This window comes from Genypterus blacodes, unplaced genomic scaffold, assembly GCF_046128005.1.
Source record: "Genypterus blacodes isolate CSIRO-AG114 ecotype Tasmania unplaced genomic scaffold, CSIRO-AGI_Gbla_v1 ptg000038l_1, whole genome shotgun sequence".
Classification (NCBI taxonomy): Eukaryota; Metazoa; Chordata; class Actinopteri; order Ophidiiformes; family Ophidiidae; genus Genypterus; species Genypterus blacodes.
The window spans coordinates 170,358-182,500 of record NW_027466851.1 but is presented as its reverse complement, the minus strand read 5'-3'; the positions used below and the strand labels follow the sequence as shown (position 1 = coordinate 182,500).

The following is a 12,143-nucleotide window of genomic DNA, read 5'->3' as shown; positions in this document are numbered from 1 at the left end:
AAGATGGAGAAACACTGCCTATGAGCTACAGGAGAAGCACTGTCGTCAAGCAGGTTTCAGTGACATTGTCAATTTCATTGAGAGACAAGTGTCTTTTGTTTCTAATCCACTCTTTGGAAACATTCAAGACACATTTATCTCACCTTTTAAAAGGATAAAAGTGGAAGCAAAGTCCCACAGGTTCGCATTAAGGGAATAGGAAGCAGTTTTGCTACCTCTGTGGCAGCTGTTAACTCGGGAATTCCAACTCAAAGGCAAAGGGAGAAAAACTTACCTGATAAGTCAACAAAAGTAACTTGTCTGCTGTGTGAAGAAGGTCACAGATTGGAGTTGTGCCCCAACATGGAGAAGAAGTTGCACAGAGAGAAACTCAACTTTCTAAAGGAGCAAGGCGTTTGTTTGGGTGTTTGTCTGTTGGACACATGAGCAAAGACTGTCATAGTCGTCTATCTTGCAAGTTGTGTAACCTGAAACATCCTACCATCCTCCACATCCATTCAGGGAAGCCACACAGTTTTTCAATCGTATCTTATCGTACTGGTGCGGAGGTGGTTTTGGCTAGGTCCTGTTGTTTGTTAGTGTTTTTGCACTACATACTTGCACTGTTTGTTTTTATGCACTACATAAACTATAAGCCATATATACAAATTAGAATTAATGAATGCAATTTGCATGTATACGGTTCAGGCGCAGTGCCCATGTTATCGCTTTGCACTGTCCCTGTCAAATAAACAAATACAATCAAATACTATGGCAACACAAGCGCAGCGGGAAACATATTTGTGTTTGGGCTCCAGGTGATATTCTCAGGGGCCAGAAAGAGAGAATCTATGACGTCAGACAAATATATTAAATATCTGATGATATAAATAGATAGATATATCAAATATCTGACGTAGTTATATCTGACATTTCTTAAACAGAGTGCACTACACTAACATGGTTACAGTGAAATTAAAATATATTATAATAAATATATTATGTGTATGGAGCTTTTTATAGTTCACGTTCAAGGGCCCTTTCAGACGCCGTCAGTGTCTGAGGGACCCTGAAGGCAGCACTGAGTGTCGTTGTACACTAACTAACATGAAGTTCAAGCACGTAGAAACGAGGTTTAACAAGTGCGGGACGGCGAAGCGCTCATGAGGTCGTCGTGACGTTCGCAAGTTTATTTATTTATTTATATTTATTTTTAAACGTTTGTTATTATTTATTAGTGTTTTAAACCAACCCGTAGTAGAAAATCTACACTAATATAAAATGGATACCACAAATGTGTTTGATATCTCCCAGTCCCAACTTTTATCGGAATTGGGAAATAGTTTTCCCACGGTCCCTGAACGCCGCAGGCGCCCTCCCTTGAACATGCGCATGCGCAGTAGGCGTTGTAAACAATGAGGCTATTCCAGACCGTCTTCAGCTTTGTGTCTCACCAACTGTTCATCTGTGCTAAAGTAACAAAGACTCCCAGCGGCTTGGCATAAATTAAAGATAATGTTCTTCGGTAAGTAGGGGGGCACGTTTATTACCGGATGTCATCACATATACTTGATTTTTATCGCCATCGTCGCCGTATCAAATGTGTTACGTTGCAAAGCGCGAGCCCCACATCGAGCCGCACGCTTGGGCGTGACAGCGTGCGGTCAGAACGACCTGTGTTTGTAGATATCACTCTGTTATTGAGCGAGTTGTGAGAGATTACAGGTGATTATAGTAGCGGCTTGTTTGTGGTTTGCTGTTTATCAGTGTAGATTTTCAGACGAGCGGTTTGCTTCATGCTAGCTGTGCCGCGGACCAGCTGGATTGTTGCTTAGCTAGCTAGCTAGAAGCGGCTAACGTCAGTGTGGAGCGATGTGTCAGAGTGATCGAGGCTAGACGCGTTTGTGTCGGAGTGATGGAGGCTGGGCTGTGTGTGTGTGTGTGCAGCTGCATGCTGGCGGTGTTAAACGCGTCCCGTTTGTGAGAGTCACTGTATCTAATTGGCTCTGATGAACTCTTTGACAGGTTCGGCTTCTCAGCTCACCTCAGGTTTGTTACATCATGGAACCTAAAATGAAGACAGAGGCTAAAGGTCACAGGAAATAACGTGTGTGTATTTGAGAAAACGGTTCCAGAAGTTAAGTCAATTCTCACAAATGTCATGTATAGAGCACAATCTGATTGTAATCGGCCTACATTGATATCAGTGTGTTACAGATGAAGATGAGGTCATTGGTGTGTATGTAAACCCGCCAGTGTGTGTTGTTTGTTAAAGGCACACAGACTTAAGGCCCCAAACTGATCAGCAGCAGCTCAGCAGCACACATGGACACATCGTTCACGTGTACTGAATATAAACGACTCATAATCAATTTAAATGGACTGTACTTATCTGTGTAAGAGAGGAAGTCATATCCATAACGTGTGTGTGTGTGTGTGTGTGTGTGTGTGTGTGTGTGTGTGTGTGTTTTGTAGGGAGCTGAAGCATGGAGGCGGTTCTGTGCAGGCTTAGGGGGCTGACTGCTGACGAGCTACGCGAGGAGTTTGCCCGAGCGGACGTGAAGTGCGGCCCCATCACAGCCACCACCCGCGCCACCTTTGAGAGGAAGCTGGCTCGGGTCCTCGCCGGACCAGAGAGCAGCGCCGCTGAATCAGACGACTCGAGCGGCACCAATCATGACAACACATCCTGCACCGCCTCCACGGTCGCATCCACAACTGCTGCCACCGCCACAAGCAGCAGCGGCGGCTCCACTGAGGCTTCTGGCGAGGAGCTAGACTTTGGCTATGGCATGGGACTCAACCCTCCAGAGGAACAGGAGATCTCGGCAAAGATGGCCTCAAACAGCTCAGCTGAGGGCAGCAACTCTCAGTACAAAACTCCTTCAAAGCCCGCACAAGTGTCCCCAACTTTTTATGGAGTTTGCCCGCCGTGGGAGGACGTCCTGAGCAGAGCTGGTAAGAGCGACGCTGCTCACCACCGCCACACACACACACACACACCGGCACACACACACACACACACACACACACACACACACACACACACACACACACACACACACACACACACACAGCTGGGTCAAGGTGAGTGACCGGGTTCAGGGAGAAACCAGAGCACAGATTTGTTTGCTCAGCAGCCTGATGTCCCCTTGGCCAAAGGATGGGACGTCTTCACGCTGTGTCGTCACCATGGTCACATGTACGCGACTCCAGCAGATCGCTTCTAAACATGTGGTGATGTTTGGGTTTAGTGTTTTGAGTTTTTGACTTGTGTGTAGTGTTGAGTTTTGTTGACCTGATTTCATTTTGTGTTGGTTGTAGTTGCAGCGTTTGTAAACAAATCTATGCTCATTGTTTCCACTTGAAACAAAAGTTTGAACCCCATTCCTACTTTCTGTCACTTTCTGTTCTTTTCTTCCCCACTGTTGTAGTTGCACTTATATGATGAAGATGATGATAATGTGTGGAGGAGTATTCCTTCTCTCTTTGCTGGTCGGAGCACTGACTGACCTCTGAAATACATTATTGATTGAAGTTCATTTTGAGCCACTCCAGTAATCAATATTGTTCCTGTTAATCCGTTAATCTGGCAGCAGCCACTCTGACATCACAGGCAGAATAAACACAAACTGAAAGTCAAACATGGGTGGTTCTGATCCTTGGCGTGTCCTTCTGCGTGCAGAGAGGCCACACGTGTACGCTGATAAGAAAGAGGCTCTGCAGGTGGTGAAGAGGATCAAGGGCGCTCGCTTCAAACCCTTTTCCAACCGCGAGGACGCTGAGAAGTTTGCCAAGGGGACCTGCGACTATTTCCCCTCTCCTAACAAGTCTGCCCCGTGTGCGTCTCCCGTCAAACCGGGACTCAACATCTCCAAGGGTAAAAGTCGTCCCAATGGTGGCGCTGTCATTTCAATTATCACGTAACATCATGTTCTATAACCAACTACTTCCTGTCTAAACCAGACAACATGGAGGTTGACACCATCAACCGCGAGCGCGCCAACAGCTTCAAGAGCCCTCGCACGCAGGACCTGACGGCCAAGCTGAGGAAAGCCGTGGAGAAAGGTGACGAGACGGCATTCAGGGAGCTCATCTGGAGCAACCCGCGCTATCTCATCGGCTCGGGGGACAATCCCACCGTGGTGCAGGTGAGGAGCGCCGCTGACATCTTTACAAAAAACCCACTCGGCTGGAGTTCTCGCTCAGATCTAAGATGGTCAAATTACAGAAAACAAACATTTCCCACAGGTCTGCTTCATGTGATTCTGCTCCTAATAATAATCAGCTGTTTGTTTTGACTCTGTGCCAGTTTGTTGGCTTCATGAAAGATAAAGGCGGAGGCGAAGCGGGGACGGCGTCTGTTGGAGCCGGTTGTAACGGTGAAGTCGGGCTGTGGAAACTCGTCTATTTATAGAGACGCGTTGCCTGGCTCGGACTGCAGACGTTTGTTGATGTGTAAACATATTTTCCACATTGGCGCCAACGTTTCAGCTGAAGCCTCTTATCTGGCTTGTTGTTGATGTGTAGTAGATGAAGTTGAACCCAAGGGAGTTCATTTTAAAGTGCTACAAATGTGTGTGGTACATTTATGTACTTTAATCTCCCTGCAGTCATGCTGTCACTTTGCTGCCTTTGAGCTTCCTGTCTCACTGTCAGGACATTAACTGGCCCTCTTCCCCTTTGTGTGTGTTTCTGAACAGGAGGGCTGCAGGTACAATGTGATGCACGTGGCTGCCAAAGAGAACCAGGCCGCCATCGCCCAGCTGCTGCTGGACACCTTAGAGAACCCGGAGTTCATGCGCCTCATGTACCCCGACGACCAGGACGTCATGCTGCAGAAACGAATCCGCTACATTGTAGACCTTTACCTCAACACGCCTGATAAGGCCGTGAGTCCTCCCACCTTTGCTTTGCATTCAGTGCCGTCACAGAAGCACTTTAGTAAAGTATTTCTCTACTAGAAAGTGTTTTTATTCCCTCATTCACACTGAAAAGCTGTAATCCTGGAGTGGATTTCTGCCGTGTGATTCAGGCCGTCTGTGTTTCTCTGCAGGGCTTTGAGACGCCGCTCCACTTCGCCTGTAAGTTCGGCTGTCCGGACGTCGTCGATGTCTTGTGCTCACATCCGGACATCGATAAGCACCGCAAGAACAAGGAGTTGCAGAGACCTTGTGACGTACGTGCTCGCACCCTCATCTTCATCTCGGTCGCGGTAGAAGGCAGAGGTTGTGTGTGCGTGTGTGAGCTGTACACAAATCACTCACTGTTCTTTTCCTTTCCACAGGTGATTTGTAATCGACAAAACGAAACCAAGGAAGTGAAGCAGAAGATCACAGATTATTTGGAGGGTAAGCAGCTTCTGAAAATTCAATGAAAAAAGATCAAATGAAGCTTCTGTATGTGTGACTGATGGACTGAATGACGACCAACACGAGGGAGAGGATCACACTGTCCTCTTTGTTCCGTGTAAGAAGCATTTTCCTGTTTTGATTGCTTTGCCCCAGAGTTCTGACGTGGCTTTTGTTGGTAAACTGTTGGCGCGCTTGTTTGCGGTCAATGCAGCATTGCACCGGTTCAGTCCCTGATTCAGAGCAGAGCAAACACACTGCAGGTCTGAACACGGCCTTTGTCTCATAGTTTTGGCCGTCATTCCTGTCGGTCTCACCAATCTGATGACTGATATCAGGGGACAGCAGCGGCGTCAGTGGAGTTCAGTCGGGCGAAGGCCACAAACGGCCGACAGTCAAACCCACAGCAGTGTAATCAGCATGTGGGAGTGTTTGTTCACAAGCTGTCTGACCGTTTGTGATCTTTGACCTGCTGCACTCATATTAGTGATGTCACTGTGGTGAGGTCACTGAGTGATCACCATGACAGCTGAGGCCTTAACCATCAGAGCCCAGCTGTGTTCATGAAAAGTAGACCATCGCACCTGTAACTTTGTTTCTACTTCAACAGAATCAAACCACTGACAACCTCCTAATCTCTATTGTGTCACAGATCGCTGCTATGTCCCGTTGCTGAGGGCAACAGACAACACCTCCCAGCCTGTCATTGGTGCTCCATGGTCGCCTGAGACATCAGAACATCCCTCCAACTCGCTGATCCAGAGGCACGCAAGAAGCCCCATAGATCCGATGATGGTGGTCACGGCCTTCGCAGGGCCGCTGAGTCCCTCCAAAGCAAGTCCTTCACTCCTCTCCTCACTGTGTTGACTCGTACAGTGTAGTGGCTTTCAGCACAGCACATCTGTCAAAGTGACACAAACTGTTGTCCTCTGCCGCAGGCGGACGACTTCCGCCGGTCGTGGAAGACGCCACCCAGAGACCGAGCCGAGCACTTCCACCAAATCCTCAAGTCTGACCCCGACCGTGGAGCAGAGCGGGTGGGCAGGTGAGTCACGGTCCAGCTGACATCTGCTGCCTGAGGTTTTGTGGAATAATGTGGTGATGAAAAAACCTGATGGACCTGGAAATCCATGAAGTTTGTGTGACGAAGAGGCGTGAACCTCTAATCATTAGAGAGGTACGGCCTGATTACTAATGAACTCATTTAATTGTGTGTACAGAGACTTGGCTCGTGAGCTGGGCCACCCGTGGGTCGAGTACTGGGACTTCCTGGACAGTTTTGTGGACATGTCGTCAGCAGAGGGTCTCCGCAAGTTAGAAGAGTACCTCAGCAAGAAGGACTTCAACCAGCGGGCCCATGAAGAGGCTGGAGAGAACGAGACCAGCAACAGGTTCAAAACCCCCTCTCCAGGTACCCTCATGTGCTCTTCATCATGCCTTACCATAAAACCTAAATCAAGACCTTAAGTGGTCTTTCATTGACCGTGACAGGGTTTATGAAGCAGCCATGTAAAGTAACAGTTGCTGTGGTCGTTCATCTGCTCCTGTTGCAGGCAAACCCAAGAAATTTTGTAACTCCATCTCTGTGGGCGCCTTTCTGGACGAGGATGACGATATCAGCCTGGAGGAGATAAAGAACCGGCAGAATGCAGCCCTTACCAGCTTCACCTCTTCTGCTGCCTCCAAAGACGGCCTGAAGGGAGCCGTAGGAGGACGCGAATTTCACCACATCCTGCCCATCCCGCTGCACCACCGCGGGGCCGACCTGATCGAGACGGCGGCCGAGCAGAACCTGCTGTGCTGCTGCGACAACGGCCTCCTCTCGCCCGGCGTGGCCTGCAAAAACGGCCTGTGCTCCTCTTCCTCCAGAGACAGGACTCAGAATGGAGAGCAGGTTTCCCCCCGCACCTCCCCGTCCTCCTCCTCCCTTCTGTCACCCATCTCCAACCTCATGGCGGAGTTTGAGCGCTTGTCTCTACAAGAGACACTTGGCAGCCCCACCATCTGCAGGGAGAGGAGGAGCAGCAGCGGGAGCCGGCACAGGGAGGCTCGGGACTCGTACGGCTCCTGCGCAGCCGCAGACCTGAACTCTGGCCTGAACCGCCTGACGCTCGGTCACGCCAACCCAGACGGGGAGGCCGTTGAGGGGCCAAGCTGGAGAGCGGAGGGAGGAGAGACGGAAGAGAGGAGCGTCAGCGGCAGCTCAGAGGAGTTCTTTGACGTGGAGGAGAATCTGGAGGGGCTTGGCAGGACTAGGGGGTCTGTGTCAGAGGGGCGCACCTTCTGTGCTAGGTCCAAGTCATGGGACCACGGGGGGAGGGACCTGAGCAGCTCAGGATCCTCTAGCTCCTCCTACAAGTCCTTGGAAAACTCCCATGAGTTCCTACCCAGGACTCCACCGCGGAGAAAAGGGCTTTTCATTGAAGGGTGAGTCGTCACAGTGATTCAGTAGATACTTTCAGTAGTGTGGTCCAGAGTACAGCCTCCTCTTATTCTGGTCTCATGATTGAGGTGTAAACGTGCCTGTAGAGGGAAAGTACAACTTTTGCACCGTCAGCATATCTCTGCTGAGCTCAGCATCGCATATAATACATCAGAGATTTTTTACGTTTTTGTTGTTTTGTTTGTTTGTGTTTTGATTTATTTTTCTAGGAGACCTGCAGTAATAAATCCGAAACATTTACAGTATAGATTGTTAATTGTCTTGATTTACTGGCAAAAACTAAACCAGATAATGGACCTGAAACAAAAAAGCACATTTATATCAGAGCGTTTGCACTCAGTTGAACTGTCTTCAACACATTTGTTGTTAGAAAACGTTTCAGCAACAGCTTTAATACCCATGTGAAGAGACTCCCTGTGGGTAAGGACAGTAACCATCTCCCCTCCATTTCATTGGTACTATAGCGCTGCTCAGTGGACAGTCTGGGTTACAGGCTTTATTTCAGGGGAACCTGGAAGTCCCCTTAATCATACATTTTGTTTTGTTTTGTTTCATTTACACTTCAGATCGAGCAAACCTGACCAAGCCCCTGTGCACTGACGCCTCTAACGTGTTTTCACAGGGATTCACCAAGCAAGTTGGACAGAGCGGTGATGTCAGCAATAGAAGCCGTAGACGTCGACCCCCAGAAGTATCCCAGCATCCTTAAGTGGAAGAGCACAATGAAGACGTACTCGGCGTCAGACATGCAAAGGTTAGTCCCGAGCTGTAATGGTCCATACAGGGAGAGTTCTGGTCCCAGTGGCAGGTTGTGTGAGGGATGTTTGAGCTCTGGCTGCTGTTTACGTGCCGTTCCATTCCACTGTATCAGAATATCAGTGCACTATCAACAGAAAGCTTTAATGCAGCTTATAGACTATCTGAAGAGAACATGAATGTGCGCTTACGATTTCTTGTGACCTGAAGTTCTTTTGTCTACCTTTGTTGAACGCACTTATTGTAGTCGCTTTTGATAAAAGCGTAATGACCGTAATGTAATGTAATGTCTCCATTCAGACCATAGGAAGTCTGTTGTTTAAGTTAACAGTAAGTTTAATTTGGAGATTTCCCAGTCCGTTCTTGACGTCCTTCCACAGGTCGGTGAAATGATATGTCTGATCAACCGTGTGTAATAATAGTCATCAAATACCGCCGGGCTGTTTCCTAGGTGAACAATATTGACTGGACCACATGTGACTCTCCTCGAGCCACTGTGTCTATCTATATCTGTTTAATGAGGTTTGGTGTCGGCGTGTGTTTAATGTGTCAAAGGTTCACTGTGTAATCTATAGAGTGAGCCTCTGGAAACAGAACAGACTGGTGAAGTTCATCAGTGACAGAAGAGGCAAAGGCAGAGCAGACACATACTCAAAAGTATGGAGTGCCTGTAAAGATAGTGGCTAGTTGTGTTCTGGCACAAGCAAGAATAGACACATTGTTGCCATTTTTATGATCACATTTAACAAGAGCGTCACAAGGTTGCGGTCTCGTCTCTCACACACTCTCGCCTCCTTGGACTTTTTAGACTTTGATCGTTGGACCTGGTTCTATGATTGTGAAGTAATTAGACAGATTAGCAATGAGAGAGGAGTAAAGGCTTGAATATGATCTGCTGTAACTAACAAACTGGTCTGTGTGTATGTTGTCATTGTTGTGGTATGGGGCTGTAATGGGCGTAACCTTAACCCTGACCGGTGTTCATGTCGTGTAGTTGGCCCAGCCCCGCAGCGTTTCAACCCCGACTCAGGATGCCCCACCAAACTCCCGGCTCCCCGGCGGGCGGCATGGCGTCCCCAGCCGGTCGCTACAGTCCCGCCTGGTCTACTGCCTCACCAGACTTCAGCCCGAGTCGTTACAGCCCTGCCAATGCTAGCTACATCCAGCGCATCCGACTCAAGCACTTAAATGAGCCGTCAATCTAACTGCCAGCCCCTCCCACCCGCTTCCCCTGGCTGTGACCACGCCCCCTCTCTCCCTCTGCCACCACAGATCCAGCTGCACCACAGTGGCTCCACCTGAGCTCGGAAAACCCCCACACCCAACAGAAATATGCACAAGTGTCTGGAAGATTTGTATTAATGTTGTATGGTACGACGCCAAATGCATACAGGAATTCTCATCACATTTGGTTGTGATGTACATGTTCAGACTTCAAGGAGGAAGACGGATCCTTGGTAATGTATGTACTGTATTGGTATGGACTTGATGATGTTGTTAGTGGCAAGTGTGAAGCACCTGTATCATAACCTGAGTACGAGTACAAGCCGGCGCTCCCTTAAAGGTCAGTTCGTCTCTCAAACCTTAGCATCGAGTCCTTAAAGGGATTCTGTCACTGAAAATAGATGTTCTTAAAAAAAAAAAAAAAAATCCAAATGTCAATATTTTAAGAATTATTTTTTGTATGTTGGTCAGTAGCACAAAATTGAAATGTTTTTATTAATGTGTTCAAACCGACTGCCAGTTCCCGTGTTTTCCTCAGTTCAGGAATTGCCTTAATTTTCTGACGTCTTCAGCGGTTCTGTCAGTTTCGACGCTTTGTTTCTAGCCTGGACACGGCGACCTCACCGGCTACGTTGGTTACAGATAATTACGGCAAACATGGGAAAACAATGATACACTGAGATCTTCCATGTTTTTGTTTTTATATTCAATAAATGCATACATTCTCCATCTTGGTCATTTTCTCAGTGGTTCCTGGGCACCTTGACTTTTTCCTTTTTATTACTCTGTGCTATTTTGATTATATCCAAAACGGCTTTTAGCCAATAAAACACATCCACAAGGAGTAACCCCGTCTTTGTCACGAATCCCAACTAGACAGGCATCTGCATCTCCAGATTCCGAGACCATTTTAAAGCTGCATTCACACAAATTTGGACCACAAGGGGACAGAAAGGCGCCAAAACCAGCTGCAACAGCAAAATATGAACAGCTCACCAAGCTAACATGTTGGCAAACACACTGCCAGCTTAAAGCATTGTGCTGGCCATTTCAGTACTTTCAGGTCATGTATGTCCAAACTAGTCCTAGAGAGATTTACGCAACACAATCCATGGAACATGTATGAAGCCTCTAAGAGCTCCCCTACACAAAGTTATGAGTCTAGTTAGATACAAATATGCTCTCTGTTGTCTTGAAGTGTTTTCCTGTAACCTTTGACACTGAAACATGTTTTTTTCATGGATGTCTATCCTATCATAACTTCCGGGTGCCTTCTCTCATCAGTCTGCAGCTTGTGTGATGTCGCCCCATAACGTGAAGTAGCTGAGAGAATGTTGTGCAGATAAACATGCAGGGCGTCATGAGGACAAACAGTAGAAGAAGAGATTTCATTTGACAAGACGTTACTGTCACAGTAAAAGTTTAACGTCTCTTCTGTATTCCCAATGGAACTGTGTCTTAGACCTTAGAGCTGAAATAGTACATGGGTTGAGAACAGTCCATTGAAAGGACGATGGTATTGATCATGAATGTCGAATATCTCCAGAATGCTGCAAATTAAAAAGAATGTTGGTGACCTAGTTGGACATAAATGACCTGAACATTCAAATTTCTTTAAAAATCACTGGCGTACGGCTTTAAATATCTGTCAGAAACAGAGTGTCATGAGCTTCCCTATATGATTCACTTTCATGGCATCTAATGAGGTTCAGTAGTCACCTTTTTTACCCTGTTTGATTTGGTGGTTAGATGGTTCATCCTCTCGTTTCAATTTACACACTCCCCGTGGTTTCACACGGGGAAACGGAACGGAAACAAGACCAATCACTTTTACCAAAACAATGTGCTGAAAGAGACAAACCGCTGCAGGACTGGTGTTGATTCTCAGTGTGATCGGCAGTCACCTACAGGACGTAGTGTCAGTGTTAATATAAAAATCTGGCCACACAGGGCTTTAAAGCTCAGATGTTGGGTTTCATAGACCCCCCTGTCGGTCCAGACTGGCTTTTAGCTAATCTCTTGTAATCTCTTATACCAGCTACATCACAGGTACTTGCAGTTCTCTGAAACCAGTATAGCGACATTTGCTGTTTGGCTAATCACTTGCTATATGAGGGCTTATCAATGAGTTTAGAATATACTAATTTTAAGCCAATCATTTTAATATTTAGATTGCCACTCAGTGTGAGAGAGACAAGTGTTATGAATGTATGTTTTTGTTGAGCCGAACCTTTATCGGAGAGCACAAACGACTTCACTGACAGGATTGTATCGTCATCCTCGTGCTCTCAGGTGACAGCAGGTCCAATTCTGCTCTCTGAATGTTTCTGAACTTTGCAAAAATGCACCTGAATACTTCAATCATGCTTCTTGTGCTTTTGGCATTCTGT

The 12,143-nt window shown here is 47.3% G+C and overlaps 1 protein-coding gene across 2 annotated transcripts in view; it reads left to right on the top strand.

The window, feature by feature from the left end:
• The window catches only part of ankle2 (ankyrin repeat and LEM domain containing 2), a 13,538-nt gene extending 1,453 nt beyond the window's left edge, over nt 1-12,085 (top strand). The window contains exons 1-13 of one of the 2 annotated variants that reach the window (XM_076147598.1): nt 1,382-1,504; nt 2,455-2,937; nt 3,665-3,859; nt 3,946-4,130; nt 4,683-4,871; nt 5,036-5,158; nt 5,267-5,330; nt 5,983-6,164; nt 6,269-6,375; nt 6,551-6,741; nt 6,884-7,757; nt 8,396-8,527; nt 9,524-12,085. In XM_076147598.1, coding sequence (XP_076003713.1) covers nt 2,466-2,937; nt 3,665-3,859; nt 3,946-4,130; nt 4,683-4,871; nt 5,036-5,158; nt 5,267-5,330; nt 5,983-6,164; nt 6,269-6,375; nt 6,551-6,741; nt 6,884-7,757; nt 8,396-8,527; nt 9,524-9,734 — 2,925 coding nt within the window. In that variant the 5' untranslated portion in view covers nt 1,382-1,504; nt 2,455-2,465 and the 3' untranslated portion in view covers nt 9,735-12,085. Of the gene's footprint in view, nt 1-1,381; nt 1,505-2,454; nt 2,938-3,664; nt 3,860-3,945; nt 4,131-4,682; nt 4,872-5,035; nt 5,159-5,266; nt 5,331-5,982; nt 6,165-6,268; nt 6,376-6,550; nt 6,742-6,883; nt 7,758-8,395; nt 8,528-9,523 lie in introns of those variants that run through there. The other variant, XM_076147599.1, reaches the window with a different exon arrangement.
• The last annotated feature ends 58 nt before the right edge of the window (nt 12,086-12,143 follow it).